This window comes from Passer domesticus, chromosome 5 (assembly GCF_036417665.1).
Source record: "Passer domesticus isolate bPasDom1 chromosome 5, bPasDom1.hap1, whole genome shotgun sequence".
Classification (NCBI taxonomy): domain Eukaryota; kingdom Metazoa; phylum Chordata; class Aves; order Passeriformes; family Passeridae; genus Passer; species Passer domesticus.
In genome coordinates, this window is record NC_087478.1 from 20,515,030 (window position 1) to 20,530,979 (window position 15,950).

At 43.3% G+C, this 15,950-nt stretch overlaps 1 protein-coding gene across 1 annotated transcript; it reads right to left on the reverse strand.

Annotated features, from left to right (window-relative positions):
• Nucleotides 1-8,534: 8,534 nt before the first annotated feature.
• Nucleotides 8,535-15,260, reverse strand: LMOD2 (leiomodin 2). The gene is made up of 3 exons (XM_064422241.1): nucleotides 14,440-15,260; nucleotides 9,303-10,625; nucleotides 8,535-8,957 (listed from the first exon to the last, which is right to left on the reverse strand). The coding sequence occupies exons 1-3, from the start codon at nucleotides 14,710-14,712 to the stop codon at nucleotides 8,931-8,933; spliced, it is 1,623 nt and encodes a 540-aa protein (XP_064278311.1). The 5' UTR covers nucleotides 14,713-15,260; the 3' UTR covers nucleotides 8,535-8,930.
• Nucleotides 15,261-15,950: the final 690 nt, after the last annotated feature.

The following is a 15,950-nucleotide window of genomic DNA, read 5'->3' on the forward strand; positions in this document are numbered from 1 at the left end:
CAGCTCCCCCAGACCCAGCAGGAGGACTGGATGGCCCTGCAGTTTTCCACCTCATGGCTTGTTGAAGAACTGAGCAGTTTTATTATTTGCCCCAGAAGTAATGAACTCTCCAGGCTTCTTAATTTAAAATCAAGTGAGAGACCCTGAGTGTGCCCAAGAGGTGCATTAACCTTGAATTTCAAAGAAGAAAATATCCTATAAACACAGCTATAGCCAAATTAAAAATCTTTTGAGACCTCTGCTCCATTTGGAGGAGGGGTTAAATATTTGTCATCTTGGAAAGAAGCTGATTTGGAAAGCAGGTGTTTAAACATTCATTGAAATATGACAGTGAAGTTCAGGTCTTTGCTTTGGCCCATCTCAGGCATGTCAGTCTCACCACAACAGCAGCACTGGACACCCAGAAATGCCGCCCTGGAAGTGATGAATTGACCCATCTCTGATGAAAGAACTTCTGCATCTATCACCCCCTTGCCACTTTATCCCAGGTGGCACTGCTAATGTCAATACAATGATGAGACAGTATCAGACAATCAACAGGCAGAGCAGGTGATGGGAGAGCAGTCCTGGGTAATGCAGATCCCCACATTCCCAGCACCACATCTCTGGTGAGGAATAAAGCTGAGGAGAAAGGTGCTGCAGGGAGGAAAGCTGACTGCTTCAGGACCAGTCTGGTTGCTTCAGGGTCAATCTGACTGCTTCAGGATCAGTCTGTGGTGGGATCACAGCTGGCTGACAGGGCAGGGAGCTGCAGGCCCTGAGGGTGGCTGTCTGAGGACCTCTGCATTGAACAGGTCTGCTCACCCTGCATTTAATTAGGCATTAGAATGAGACACAGCAAGCTGTAGTATTGATGTGCTGTTCAGTCACTCACAGATAAGGCCATTCATTGCCACTCTGAGGTAGTTAAATAACAGCTATCCAGGGTGAATGGTCCTCCACATCCAGCATGGCTGATATTAATGACCTTACTTTTCACCTAAGACGATGACAAAGTACTAAATAAAACTTCCCAATGGACATTGTTTAGGGAGCCCCATCTACTATGTATTTTTAAGAGCCAGTCTAATTATGTTTGATGTTTTCTTGGAGCAAAGGCCAGTCTGGAGGAGTTGTTATGCTCTACAGACAGGAAGCTGACAAAACGTGCTCAGTGCCCTTGAGGTAACACCATGTCTTGTAACAGGGAGCTGTCAGAGCAGGATTAGGGCTCAGGATTGTCTGACACCCAGCTGTGAGCTCAGTTCTCCATGTGACTGTGGGGTTCTTTGCAGTGGGAATTCGAGAGTGGGAGCCAGTGGCATGGTGGGGTTATTCAGGCTGCTCAGCTGTGCTGGCCTATCAACTACCAACATCTGTGGCTCTGTAGTCACCAAGAGCCTAGGGACTGATCCAGAAAAATTAAATCCAAGCTGCCCAATAGTGTCCTCCCTCTGTTCCTAGCTAGAGGTTCCCAGCATCTCCTTTGCACAAGCAATACAGCTCTGAAACTGCAGTGAGAGGTCTAGGGAAGCAAACTGGAACAGTCTTCCTTTTTGCTGGTTGATTTTTTTTTTTTTTCCTACAGTGCACATCTAGAGCTGCAAAATTGTCCTGGGGCTGCACCAGCTGGTGTTGCACCTAAAATTCAACTACTGGGATGTTTGGAGTGATTTGATCTCAAACTGATTTTAGTCACTTTAAACTGTAGCAGAGAATGAAAAGTTTAGCTCATGCGTGGCTAGACAGAAGATAATCCTGGCATGGGATGACATAAATCTTCTAACAAGGGCTTGTAACACACCCAAACCCATGCTAAACTGGGATGAAAGGCAGGAGTATTTGTCTGGGTGCTGCCTGTGCAGCCACAAACCTTCTGGGCTGGTGCTGGTGCCTGTCTCACCACTCACAAAGGGGCAGAGTTTGCTTGTGCCTACCCAGCCTCCGCAGCTGAGACTGACCTGCCACAGTCCGGGCACACTTGGTGAAGAGGAAAACAAAGGGCTGGAATTTGGCAGAAGTGATTAAGAGCACATGAAACCCGAGCACTGTTGCCTTCCAACTTGTTTGTGAAACACAGCAACACATGCATGGGTTGCAGATTTAGAGAGCAGTAAGCTGAGACCAAGCAACAGGGATGACCCCACACTGTGTACACATAAACACTTCCTTCAGGTGCCTGCAAAATTCACTGCTTTAACTGGAGCTCACTGGCAGCCCTCGAGAGCATTGGTGAGTGTGATAATTAAAAAATACAGCTACACATACACACAAGAAAAATAGCCTTCATACGTGGACTCTATACTTGGTTAGTCTGGTGAAATGTCTTCTAGGCCACTCCTGGGAATCATCCCAAACTGATCCTTCTCAGAGCACATAAGCATTTCTGACTATCAGTTCCTTAAATACTTGTTTCTTAAGTGAGGAAATGGCAGAAATGGCGTGTCTTCCTTTTCACAGGCATTCTTTCACAGCCAGGTCAGCTCTGAGGCTCCTGTCCTCATGGCTTGCCTCATCTGCATTTACAAAATTTCCTGCATTGGATCATGGGCTGTGCTTCTCTCACCATTTAGAAATATTCACTTATATTCCACCAGTTAAAGTTAGCAAAAATTCAAATAAAATAAATATAGTAATAATGAATCCAACAGCACTTGATGCCTGAGGATCTTGGAGCACACTTCAGTCTGTGTGAACATAACCTTGCAGTGCTGTGAGAGGGATCAGTACTGATGTCTTCGAGGCAAAATAGAGGTATAACAAATTAAAAAATATACCCCAGAGTACACAAACAGCCCAGGACATAACCTTCAGTCTTGGCTTTGAGATACATGTCTGGTCTCTTACCACACACTCAGTAAGAATTTTTACTGTGACTGTATTTTAATAAAAGAAAAACAACTTTCCCTGTGTTATAGAAAATAACTCTTTTTTTTTTTACAATTAAAAAGGCTTTATAAAACTCATATTCATTTGAAGGTGAAAGTAGTCAAAGGTTACAGATAGAAATAAATACATTTGGCAGATAGACTGCTTCCTTGCTTTCCACAATGACAGAATTTTTTCATATCTCCATTTTTCTTTTGGACTGATCCATCCTTTTGACACAGAACAGTTATGTCTGGATCTGATATTGCCCCAGCTGCCCTGCAGCCCATGAATGACAGCTGCCCCATTTTTCCATTATCTCCACAGAAAGAAAGCCCTCAAATGTTGTGCTCTCTCCTTTGCCTTCCAGTTTTACACAAGGCTGCATCCCCCGGGCAGACCTTCAGCCCAAGCTGCCCTTGCAGGACAGCCTGGCAGGGCAGGGAGCAGCGTGGAGCTGGGGCAGGGTCAGCCCATGCTGGGAGCTACCCCATCCTTACCAACCCCACTTGCTCTGCCCAGATTGACACCTGCACTTTGCCTAAGCTGGGACAGCACCCCTGTCCCTAATCCTCCTCCTTTCTGGCTCCAGGTCCTGGCAGCTCAGGGTGAGGCTGTGGGTGAAGCTCAAGTCCCAACCAAGAGGTTGGATATTGAGATGTTTTTCCTTAATAATGGTGTTTTCTGAGTAACAGCGCTTAAACGTGAATCCTCTGTGCTTCCCAGAGCAAGAGCACTGTCAGATAAAACAACACCACTAAAATACTTCAAAAATCACAGTCCTGAACAGAAAATTCATTTAGTGCCTAGCTTGAAACACTGTGAGTGGACAGATATTTCAGATGTGTGAAAAGAACAACATCTCATGGTACTTATATAAAAGGGGCCACCACAAATCACCAGGTGATTCTAAAGAGCATCTTCTCAGTGACACAGGCATGCAATCATTTTTCTAAGCAAGGCTTTTTTTTCCTGAATTCAGTATTTCTCTTTATGTGTATAGCACAATTGTCACTATCCTATCTAAAGAATTAAAATTCAAAATTCAGTAAATGATCTGGCAAGTCAGAGTAAACTTGTTTTTTAACTTTTGAGGAATGAATCTAAAAATTAATTCTGTCATAAGTGCAACATTGGACAAATGGATCTGTCATAACCAGGGAGTGTACATGCACTGCTGTGTGCACATCTCAATATGTGAACAAAATTCTAGTCTCTCTAGTAAATTATTAGTTTCTTGTTGGAATCAAGTGTGGATGGTATTAAGCCAGAATCTAGCAGAAGACTTTGGTTTCTATGTGATAGTCTTTGTCTAAAGAAACATCTTACTTGCATGGATTTTAAAATAGAGCATCTTACTACAAATTGTAGGAGATTTTTACAAATTCCAGGTTGCAGATCCTGTGGAGTTATCACATCTAAGAGCATTAATTTAATAATGTCAGAGCTTCTGTGTTTCCAGTTTCAGGCTTCTGCTTCTGAAAACACCAAACCATACTACTATTTTCATAAGCTTCTTGCATTATTTTAACAGTAAGAGTTTGCCCATTCTTTTTTAATTGGAAGGCTGTTCCAAACACCTCCTTGTTCTAAGAGTTTGGATATGTCTTCTAATTTCTGATCCAAATGCAGTCGTGCACAGTTTCTGGGTTTTTTATTCTACTGCTAACTATGTCCCACAGCTCTTTCCACGTTGCAGTATTCATAGACATGAGCTGAAATCCCTTTGAGCCTTTGTTTGGCTAGATTGATCCCACCACCTGTTCTCATCTCTCTCACAGGACAGCCTCTTCAGTTCCCCAATTATCCCAGCCATCTTCTGTCTCGCTTCCAATTCAAAACAATTTTTCCTGGCTGTTAGTTACTGAAATTGTACACACCCTTCCAGATGCTGTTTCACTTGGGCCTGCACCTGTGAAAATAGTGTTTGCAGCTACCTCTCCCCTTACATCCAGGCATTGCAAGTGCCCCCTTCCTGGCTAACTCATGGTGGTCATTTGTGTCCCTCTCCAAACAGCCTGCAGACAAGTCCTCTCTGTTTTGGGTGTGGAGCTGCTCTGCCTTAATCATAACTTCCCCTGAACTGATGGACTTCTGAGAAAGATGTACGAGTGGTGGCATGGAGGTCTGCAATACTCACAGCTTCTGCTGTGTTCTGCAAGAGTCATAACTGCGTTGTTCTGCCACGTGGGCAAGGGAGAGGCCGTGGCTGCAGCTTCCCACTCCTCTGCTTCACAGCCCCTCAGGACATCCATCCTCCCACCACGCCATGCAGGGACTGTCCCACACCAGCTCTTCTGGCTCCCCACTCGTGTGCAGCACAGACTTGGCCTCCAGAAATGGATGTGGCTTCACCTGGCAGGAGCCCCCACGGCCACCTGCCCTGTTTGGTGGGAAGGAATCACCTCTGCAGGGCAAGAATCCCCTCTGCTCATCCAAGCCCTAGCAAAGTGGGGCACTGTCCAGAACACCAACAGGGGACTCAGAAGGAGGCAGCAAAGCTTCCAGAAGGTGTGAAAATATAATTTCTTGCTCTTTTATGAGCTCCTTTTCTTTCTATAATTTCAGCCATTTCCCTAGGTGGTGAGGCATGACCTAAAGGGCCACATACTGGATTTCCAGGTAGCAGTCAGGCTCTGGTATTCCTGGTTCTTTCAGCTCTTTTATAGAAGCATTAAGGTTGGAAAAAACCTCTAAGATCATTGAGTCTAACTCTTAATCCAGCACTGCCAGATTCACGTCTAAACCGTGACTCTAAGCACCACACCTACACATTTTGTGAACTCTTCCAGGGACATTTCCACCACTTCGCTGGGCAGCCTAATCTATTACTTGATCACCATTTTGCTGAAGAATTTTTTTAATAACTCATCTAAACTTCCCCTGGTGAAATTTGAGGGTATTTTCTCTTGTTCTGTCACTTTTTGTCTGGGAGAGGAGCCTGAACCCGGTTACAGCCTTCTGTCAGGTAGTTACAGAGAGCAACAAGGTCTCCCTTGTCTCCAGGCTGAGCACACCCAGCTCCCTCAGACACTCCTAATGTGACTCACTCTCCAGACTCTTCACCAGCTCTGTTGTCCTCCTCTGGACATGCTCCAGCCCTCAAAGTCCTTCTGCAGTGAGGTGTGCAGGGGTCGAGGTGCAGCCCCACAGTGCTGAACTGTGCTGTGTTACACATGGAACACACAGATGATGGATTTTGATGTGTTTGTTTCTCTGACCGGTCTTTCAGAGGAAATGTATTCCCATCCACTGCAGGAGCCTCATGAGTCCAAAAGAGGAGCATACCTGCACCCTGGGGCTCCTGTGTCCAACTCTGATGGGAGCATAGCACAGGATGTGCAGGAGCTGACTCCAGGACACCTTTCCTGCAGGTCAAACAAGAGGCAGTCCCTCCAGCAGAGATCAATTGTCTCCTTGTGAGCAAAAAGAAGTGAACTGAGCTTATAGGCAGGACCTGGCCCCAGGGATGCCTGTTCCCAAGACAGAAACACATCTTGGCACCCCTTGGCTCCTGCTAAACCATATGACTGTCCAGGAAGGCAGCACAGTAGCTCCCAGACGAGTTGGGGTGCTTTGTTGTAGGGTGCTGTTTGAATGGAGAAGAGATTGCTTGTTGGACACATCTGTGAGGGAGCTCAGCACCACTGGCACAGAGCTGACACCCTGGAGGGAAGGGGAGTGGCTTTCCTTTCAGTGGGGCATCAAAACCTTAACCAGGTGTTTGGGGGTGCCATGTGGCTCTGCAAATAGGCGCCATGCCTTGAAGTGCCTCCAAGGGAAACTGCTGTGAAATGTATGCAGGCAGAAGGTAATTGCCCAGGTTAGACTTTGGCTAAGGCACAGGGCTTGACACCTGGGGAGGGAGTGTGCCACAGAGCTTCAATAACTGCAGGTGGCCACAGCTTCTGGGGCTGCACAGCTCACTCCTGACAGGGCTCATGGCCACTTGACAGCCACCACTGGCAGTAGCTCTGGACAAGGCTTTATAGGAGCTGTGCCCATCATCCTCTCCTTCTGCAAAAGGGTAATTCCAGCAGCTCTTACCAGCCTGAAAAATGAATTCTACCCTCTTCCTTTTTTTCTAGGCTTTTTCTCGTTTCACATTTTTCTGTTCTCTCATCTGACACTTTTCAGTACTCATTTTCTTTATCATCTCCTTTTTCTGTATAATTTTTCACATCTCATACAGTTTTCTCACTTGTCACTCTACTTATTTTCTCAAAAGTATGGTATTGTTTTTTAAAAATGTTTACTTGTCTTGTCCAAATCCTCTCCATCATGCTCTTCCTGAGTTCCCTCATTGCCTTTTATTTTCCCTTGCAGCTGCTTGGCTGCTTTTGTCATCCAGAATGTTTCTCATCCTTCTCAAGCTTCTGTGTACAAGATCTGGGGCCACAGGTCTACTCCTGAATGTGATCTGCATTCAAGTATTTCTTCCAGCCTCAGAAGATCCCAAGCCCCAGCTTCCATTTGGTCACAGGAGATTGACCATAGGTCAATTTTTATGCCATGGGAGCCTATGCAATTATAAAGGCAGCTAAAGACCAGTCATACTGTAATACTGGATCTAGAAATACTCATGAGTTGTTGTGATCCTGAGCAAGAAGAAAATTGTGTTTCAGTTAGTTATAAATTGCTTTTGGTACGTTTTGGTCAATAAATACAAAAGAAAAAGGTGTCTTCACCATTTTCTTGCCATGGCAGTAACATTTCTGACAATTCATTCGAAGACGCCCCTCTCCATTAGGCTTAATTTCCCTCCAGTAATTTGTTCCTATTTCTGGGAAAATCTATCTCATTAATATTTGTAGGTACAAGCTTACCCATATTTTTTCAATACCAATGCTGGGTAACCCTAAGTAATTCTCTTTGATGTGGCTTTATAGAAAAGAAATAGTAATTCTACTATTTATAGTTGCAATGAGTAAACTAATTAACACTTAGTAGTGCTTCTGGACATATCTCTCTTCTTGCCTTTCAACATTTTGGCCACTACTCAGTTTTCTTCATGTTATCACTGCCTTCACACTAGCTGAAGCACCCAGAACCATAACTAATTTGACAGAGGGAGATGTCTAGTGCTACATGAAGAAGGGCTATTCATGCCATTGCCTGTGATGTGATATCTCCAGTTGTGCATCTCCAAGTGACGTTGGCTCTGCTTCCACTGTATCATATTGACACTTCACACCCTGCTTGTTGTTCAACTGATACCATAGGAAAGCCTTTTTCCACCTGGCTGGTAGGCTGCTTTTCAAGTTTCTCTGTCTGACTGGATGGCTGCACTGGGGTTAGTTCTGATTACAGACAGGACTTGTACTGAAGGAATCTCACTTCAATAACTCTGCTGCATCCTTAAAATATTGACATTGACTATCGACCTGTAAGTCAAGGTGAACTACAGCTCTGTTCATCTTCCAGTTCTTTAGGCCAAGGTTCAGCACCTGGTGTGCCATACTGGTGATGTGACACAACCCATAGCTTAGTTTTAATGGCTCATAAACCATTTTTTCCAATACAAATATGAAACTGCACTAACATATGGGCTCAGGCACTGTCCTCCACATATCCTCAGGTGCAGCTGAGAAAGATCTCAGGTTCTTTTCCAGCAAACTTCCTGAATGCTCATGAACTTGATGCAAGCATCTGGAGGATCTTCACTCACAGAAATCCAGGACTATGTGTCTGCTTGAAAGCTTCAAACCACATTTATTGTAAATTCATGGAAAAAAAAAAGAAGAAACCACAGGCTGGTAAACTATTACATCTCAGTGTAAAGAACTTGTCCAGTTATGTGCAATCAGATATTGACAAGAATATCTAAATAAGCAACAACTTTTCAATATAAATCTCATTAAATAAAAAAGAAAATTATTTCCATATTTACAGATTACAATGCAAATGGATCCTAAAGCATTATTTTGTATTTAGCAGGTTTATTTCTTTGAAATAAAAGAGAAATGGCTTGAATCTAAGAGTGTACTTTGGAAGCAGCTTTCTAGACAGTCTATGTTACCACCAGTGAAAGGACAAGCAGCCTCCCCTCAGCCACTGCTCTGCTTCTTCTGCCACCCAGGCTTTCACCGAAGGGCTTCTGGTACCTCCACCTATGAAACAGGGAAGGGAAGGGCATTTATTACATTTGCTGTACACTCTAGATGGAAAAATACCTGAAATTTCTACCAGACATACACCGCCAAGAGCTCTGTGCTACACATCATCTTCCACAACAAGACTGAGCCTGGGAAAGTACCCCACTTTCTGTCAAAATCACAGGCAGACAGAAATCACTGTGCTGAGAAAAGCCTAATCAGAGGGAAGCCTCCTCCCAAGTGCTTCATTATGCTCACATTTCTGAGATTTTTTTTTAACTAAATGTGTGTACTAAAATTATCTGAGCTTGTGCTATATTTGGACCACAATCAGTTACTGAACTAGGATCTCCTACTTACCCGCCTTAATTGCTTTATGCTGCTTGCCCGAATTGCTTCCATAAGGTTGTCATGGAGAGACCTTTGTGGGGTGGATGGCCGGGTGGAGGGCCGTGAACCTTCCTCTGATTTTCTGTCTGAGACTGATTTTAAAGAATCTTTAATTTCTTTCAATATGCTGTTCTCATGTTTTCTGCTTTTTTTGCCTTTTTTCTTTTTCTGTCCATTATGTAAGGCTTTTTTTGCGCTTTCTTGCTGTTTGATGACTTCAGCTATATTCCTTGTAGGCGCCTTCTTCTCTGGAATAAGCGGAGGAGGGGGAGGAGGAGGGGGAGGTGGCGGCGAGGGGGGAAGGGGAGGTGGGGGTGCAGGTGCTGAAGGCTGACATTTCACTGGCTTCTTAGGGAGCTTTGGGGAAGACCATGGTGAGCTTTTAGGCGACACATAAGGTGAGGAGCGAGGTGTCCCCTTCTGCAAAACTTTGGTCTTTGGATTGATAGCTCCCTCACAACCTGACTCTTGTTGCCGCTGCTCCTGCATACGCTTTTGCCTTTGTTTATCCATATTTCTTGTCAGGATACTTGTCATGCTCATTCTTGGGCCAGCAAGGTCAAAGTGGTACCCCAGCTTTACCAGAGTGGTGTTCTCTTTCAACAGTTTGACTATGTCCATTTCCACCTGGCTGCCCATGATGTGCCTTTGATTGTGGAAGCGCAGTTCTGTTAGAACCTTGTTATGCTGCAAAGCTCTCATGATGGCCAGCACGCCTTTGCCTGTGATAAAATTTGACTCAATATTCAGACTAGTTATATGCTGATTAACCTTTAACATACCAGCAATAGCAATTGCTACGTTGTCATCAGCATGGGTGTTAGCCAAGCTGAATGACTTAACCACTGTGTTGTCCCTCAGGGCTTGAGAAAATTGTATAAGCATCTGTGAAGTGATGTTTTCAATGTTATTCAGATTGACCTCTGTGGTGTCAGGGTCGTTGCTCCTAACTTTTTCCAAAGCATCTTCAATAACTGTTGGATTTCCACAAGGGTGGATGGCACTGCTTTTTGAGCTCCGATTATCACTGTCTTTTCCATCATGGCCATTGAGGAAGCTTTCATTGTCCTTTGCACCATTACACTTTTTGTGTCTGATGTGGTCAGAACGCCTGCCAGCTGCAGCATTTTGCTCTTCCTCATTCTCATCATCACTCTCATCTTCATCTTCCTCTTCATCTTCTTCTTCTTCATCATCCTCTTCTGTATATGCCTCCTCAGACACTTCACTATTGCTTTCTGTGAAACATTCTTCTTGAAGTTCTTCTGAATTGTCCTCTTCTTGCTCAGAATCCTGAACAGGAACGTAGGTGTGGGCATTAAACATGATTGAAGTAATGTAACTGCTGCCTTTTAGCACAGGAACAATTATACTGACACTATATAAATTAACATTGAAAACTAAAAACAAACAGATACAGTTAGGAGAACAGAAAATGATTCATCTAACACCTAGGTAATATTATTTCTTTTACATTCTTTAGAAAGTGCTAAGCATAAATTTCAAACACTTTACCAATGTTAGTGATTTCTGCCAAGAGAAAACTTGATACAAGATATTATGACATGGACATACTTCAGGTTTTCTATGTGTTGGCATGTCTACAAGGGGATATAATTTGGATCCTTGACAGCAGAAACATAAGACAACAATTTCAGAATGAAAGGAGCAACAAGCTTCTTCATTTCATGAGGACATCTCAGACATCTCAGACTCCCTTGCATATGTTAGTATGTCTAAAAATTAAAGGTTGCCATGGTTTAAAATACAAACAGTGTCTGCATGTGTAGTCTTGTATACCAGCATGCAAAACAGTACAGAATTACAGAAGTCATGTCAAAAATACTTTGGATGTACTGCATGGGCTGCACATAATAATAAATTATTTGTGAAGAAAGGATTGAGATGCATTCCCACAGGTAAGATGCAACCACATGTCAATAACACCTGAATTTCTTTGTGTTTGTCAGGAGCTAAGCTGGGGCTCACCGCCAGCTGTCACGGGTCAGCCACCACACTGTAAATTGTTATAACTCATTCCTACAGAGCAAATGCATTGTTTTCCTGAAACACAAGGTTATTTTGGTGTGTTTGGTGGGTACCAGGAAGGCAAATTTGGAACCATGCCCCAAAGCTCTGCTTGCTGCCTTTAGCAACTATGGTGGCTAAAGAGAACTCTATGCAGAGGAGCAGGAAGGTCTTCACCCCAGGAAAGACTCACTCTCCCCATGGAGGACTCCAGTAGAATGATGGGGATCTATAGGGTGTGGCAGAACCCAGAGTCTACAACCAGCCTTAAAACTCGTGTTCAAAAGGTCTTCCATATCATGTTTTGCCTACTGGAAAAACTATAAGTACACATTTTTCTTTATAATTGTAAATGTTCATAAAACTTTGAATGAATTATAATTGTTCTGTCTGCACTACTTTAGCAATACTTGTGTTTTAATCTCTGTAAAATACTAGATTGTATTGTCCAAAGTGAGTACACTCTGCAGAGACACAGTGACTCTGTTTCTGGAAAACAGAAGTGTTACTAACAGGAGAGCCTATTTTTAGACAACCTGTGCAGTTTTAGGTTTGCTTAGTTATCTGGCTCTGAAAATAGAGAACTGTTAAAATGCAGAGCACTGTTTCACAATTTTCAGTAGAATTCTGTGCTGGGACATATGCAAAAAAGATGCTAATTGTAATGTTTGCAGAACTGTGACTCTTAATGAAACAGGACATTGAATTTTTTCTGCCTGGTGTTTGTGAGCATTCAGAACCTGGGGTCTGGCAGGGTCTCATTGCACTGGGGTGCACACAGAGATCTTGTAGGACCCAGCCCTGTTGCTTGCCATGTAGAACATGTGCAGCAAGGCCCTTATGCTGAGAGATAGTGTGCTACCCATAGGCTTGTTATGGATTAAGATTTATATCTGTATCTTCTATATCTGTGTAGGGCTTTAATGCCTGAAAACACCAGGTATCCAAAGCCCTGTCTTCATGGCTTTGGTTTTATATATTGAGGAATATATACTATACATGAGCAAAAGGAGGTGCCTTTAAATTCACTATTGATATGTTTAGTGATGTTAAATTAATAAAAATCTACTTGATTTTTTTTTTGGAGTAGCATTTCTGAGGTCAAAGGCAGAATTTATTTGCCTGTCATGTACATTGTCTGGTGTCATAATAATCTGCATGATAATTTTGAAATTGAACATGGAGACATATTCCTACTGTAGCAGCACTGTACAGGACTGCTGCAGGCAACTGGTAGGGCTTCACCTTACATTGTGGGAGTAATATGATGAAAAGTTAGGACTAAGAGAGTCAGTGCTGAGGTAAATCTCTTGGGAGGACAAGTTATTCACCCTAAAAGGCTATCTACAAGTTGTTTGCCTTTTGGACCAGCTGATCTGTCACCACTAACTATAGAAGGAGCATGAATAACCATCTTAGATAAAGGTGCATAATTTCCAAACAGTTGAAAGCAAGAAGAAAATTGTTTTCAAGGACCTTTCTCACTGCCATCAGTGGAGAGAGTATTTGTGACCTCTGTATCAGCATATCAACATTTTCTAATTTAAGGATGCATTCTGGAAGTTTTTTCTCAGATCAAAAAGTATAGAATCTTTTGCCAGGCCTTGGAAGTTTAGCCAGTACCCATCATTAATGCTGTATATACATGGAAAAAGGAAAAAGAAGAAAAAAAAAAAAAGAAGAAAGATCCTGCCATTGTATAAGATACTGAACTAGACCTGTTCAGCAGGATTTTTAGAAGTGCCAGGGTTTCAAGTTCCAGGCTAAGCTGGAAATAAACATTAATCTTGCCATTTACTCTCTAGGACTGACAAACAGGGAGTGAAGTCAATGTCTGCAAGCTGATACTAATGGTCTGATGACAGCTACTGGTCTGTGCTCTTGCCTGCATAGACCTTATACCACCATTCACAAACAAGAGAAAATACTTACATGTAAAAACACCCTGGATATTGCAATTTAATCTATCTGACTTTCCTCTAGGATGATATTTTATCTAATGTATAAACTGCAATTATTTCCTTGCACATTAAATGAGCTCCTGCATCAAGGCTGTTAGAGCTTCTGAGTTCAGTTTTGCTGTCTTTGTCTTTATTCTATTACTTTCTGCTTAAACATGGGAAAATGTGTCCCTATAAACACAGTAAAGCTTAGTATGAAGCAGTGCTTCAAAATCCCCAAGTCCCCACTTTGTTTTGAAATTACATGGAACCATCATGAAAATAGAAGTTGCTTTTTGGTTGGGCTCAGGCTCACATACACTTTTAGCAAGGATCAGGAGTGCCAACGTGGACATCAGCTGAGAGACTGCTCACTGCTTGCCAAGACTGAGCCCTTCACTCCTGGCCAGCTGTACTCTTCATTTGCAGTTCAGGAAATGGCTTTTATTACTAACATTTTTATTTTGGGGAACGAGTTGCTTAACAAACACTATTGGTTGTTTTTTTGGGAATGCAGTTAAATGGCTTGACTGATGACTCTATCCAGGCCACTTTTTAAATAATGTACAGCTGCCCTCTGACTACAGTTGCCAGAAGACTCCTGAACCATGCCAAGGATCTTCAGCAGGAACAAAGCAACACAAGCTGCTGACTGCAACACAAGCCGCTTTCTTCCAGCGAGCACAAAGCCTGGCATCCGCTTGCTCAGCTTCTGACATAACATGTATTCAAAATTATCTTCCTTCCATGTTTCTCAGCAGTCAATACTGGTTGTTTTTTTAAGGAAAGGAAAAGGCATTTTGCATAGCTTTCTTAAAAAATCAAGTGCTATCCAAAAGCCCACATCTCTACCTATTAATAATTTCTAACATGCCCATTAATTTTTGTTCCTATTTTAATCACTGATGATAGTTTTTATGGCACTTTCTTCTGCTCTGATCTGAGCACTTAAGGTACCTCCAGAGAGAGAAAACACTCTCTCTAATACTCAGCGCTTTAGCAGGCACAGAGGTATGGCTAACAGTGTTCTTAAAAATGCTACAAGAGACTGAAAAGAAATTAAATCAGTCAGTGAGATCATGCCAATGCAGAATAAAACCAAATATCTATAGGAAACAGCAAATGCCTCAGCACCTTACCTTCTCGCACGCACCCAGCCTCTCTTTTTCTAGGAGTTTCTTGGTCTCCCTCTCCCAGTAGGCCATCAGTGCTTCCCTGCTGAAAGTCCCTGTTGGTGTTTTCTCCGTCAGGCTCTTCTGCCGTTGTCCCACTGGAAGGTTACGGTCGGGCTCTATGTCCTCTAGCTCCCGCTCCAGCTCCTTCAGCTCCTCTTCCGTGAGAGAAGCGAGGAGCTCATCTTCATCAATGTCCTCATATTTACTGAGCTCTCTTCTGTACCCAAAGGTAGACATGGTCCTGCTTGGTCAGGCTGGTACAAAGCTACGGTGACCAGGCATTCAAGAAGGCTGAAGCAAGCAAGCAGTGTCTGGTGTGGTCAGCAACTGTTTCCCTGCATAGCCAGAGGCACCCTTTTAAGAGTAATCATCGGGGCCTTACGACAATGCATGAAGGGATGAAAGCATGCTCCGTTTTAAGCATCAGACGTCAGCTAGACATCTGAACAGCAAGAATGTCCCAACACTAATGTTTGCAAGTCCCTTAAAGAGGGGGATTATTGACACACTGGCCATGGCCATATTTAGAGCAGGCAGCTAGTGGGAGAATACCAGCCTCGCAGACGGGGGGGCGGCACCAAATAAAACCCCGGGCGCACTTACACTGGCATCGTGTCCAAATTGCAGTGGGGAAAGAACAATGAAAATCCATTTAATCCTGAGCTGTCACAGGGGCTGGAAATAAAACACCCTTGCTGTTGTTCAGTGGACTTCCTCTCACAGTTTTCTAGTGGAATGCTGTTATTCCAAGGTGTTTGCAGGCGGTTGGGGTCGGTGGAAAGGCAGCCAAGGGAGGAGGTTGGCAGCTGTGGGGAGCACTGCTCCCGCAGTGTCACGCGTTGTCTGTAACAAATCACACAACTGAATTTTTTACTCATTCCCTGTTTTTTTCCTAGGACTATCAGAGTGAGAATCAGCTGTTCATGTCCTTTTGGTGCACCTGTGAGATTTTTGTTTGCGTGGAGAATTGTGCTGTGCTGGGGAGAATGGACAGAGTCACCCAGAGATTTAAGGGTAACAAGCCCTGGGTGGGCAGGGGGGCTGTGCCTTCATCACTTCTGACAGGCTGAGCAACTGAAGGCCTCTAGTGGCTATTCTTTTAATGGCTGTTGCTCGCTGTCACTGACTGATGTGCAGCTGGAGACAGCCCTTCAATTCTTTATTCTAAATGTTTAACTACATAATAGTTTCTGCTAATAGATTTTATATTATTCTGATATTATTTTTATTGACAGGAATCTTTCAGTAAGAAGAATTGCAAAAAGAATGATTAAACTTTGTACTGTTTATTGTTTGTTTTTCTTAGCAGTGAATGATGGTGAGCTAGCAACATCTTCTGAAACATGCTGACCACCAATATCTGCCAACCTGTGTTCTGAGAGAGGGGGAGAGAGAGCAAGAGAGAAGGTTTTATACATGGAAGTAGGAATACATCTATAACAACATATATCAAACTTCTTAAATGATAATACACA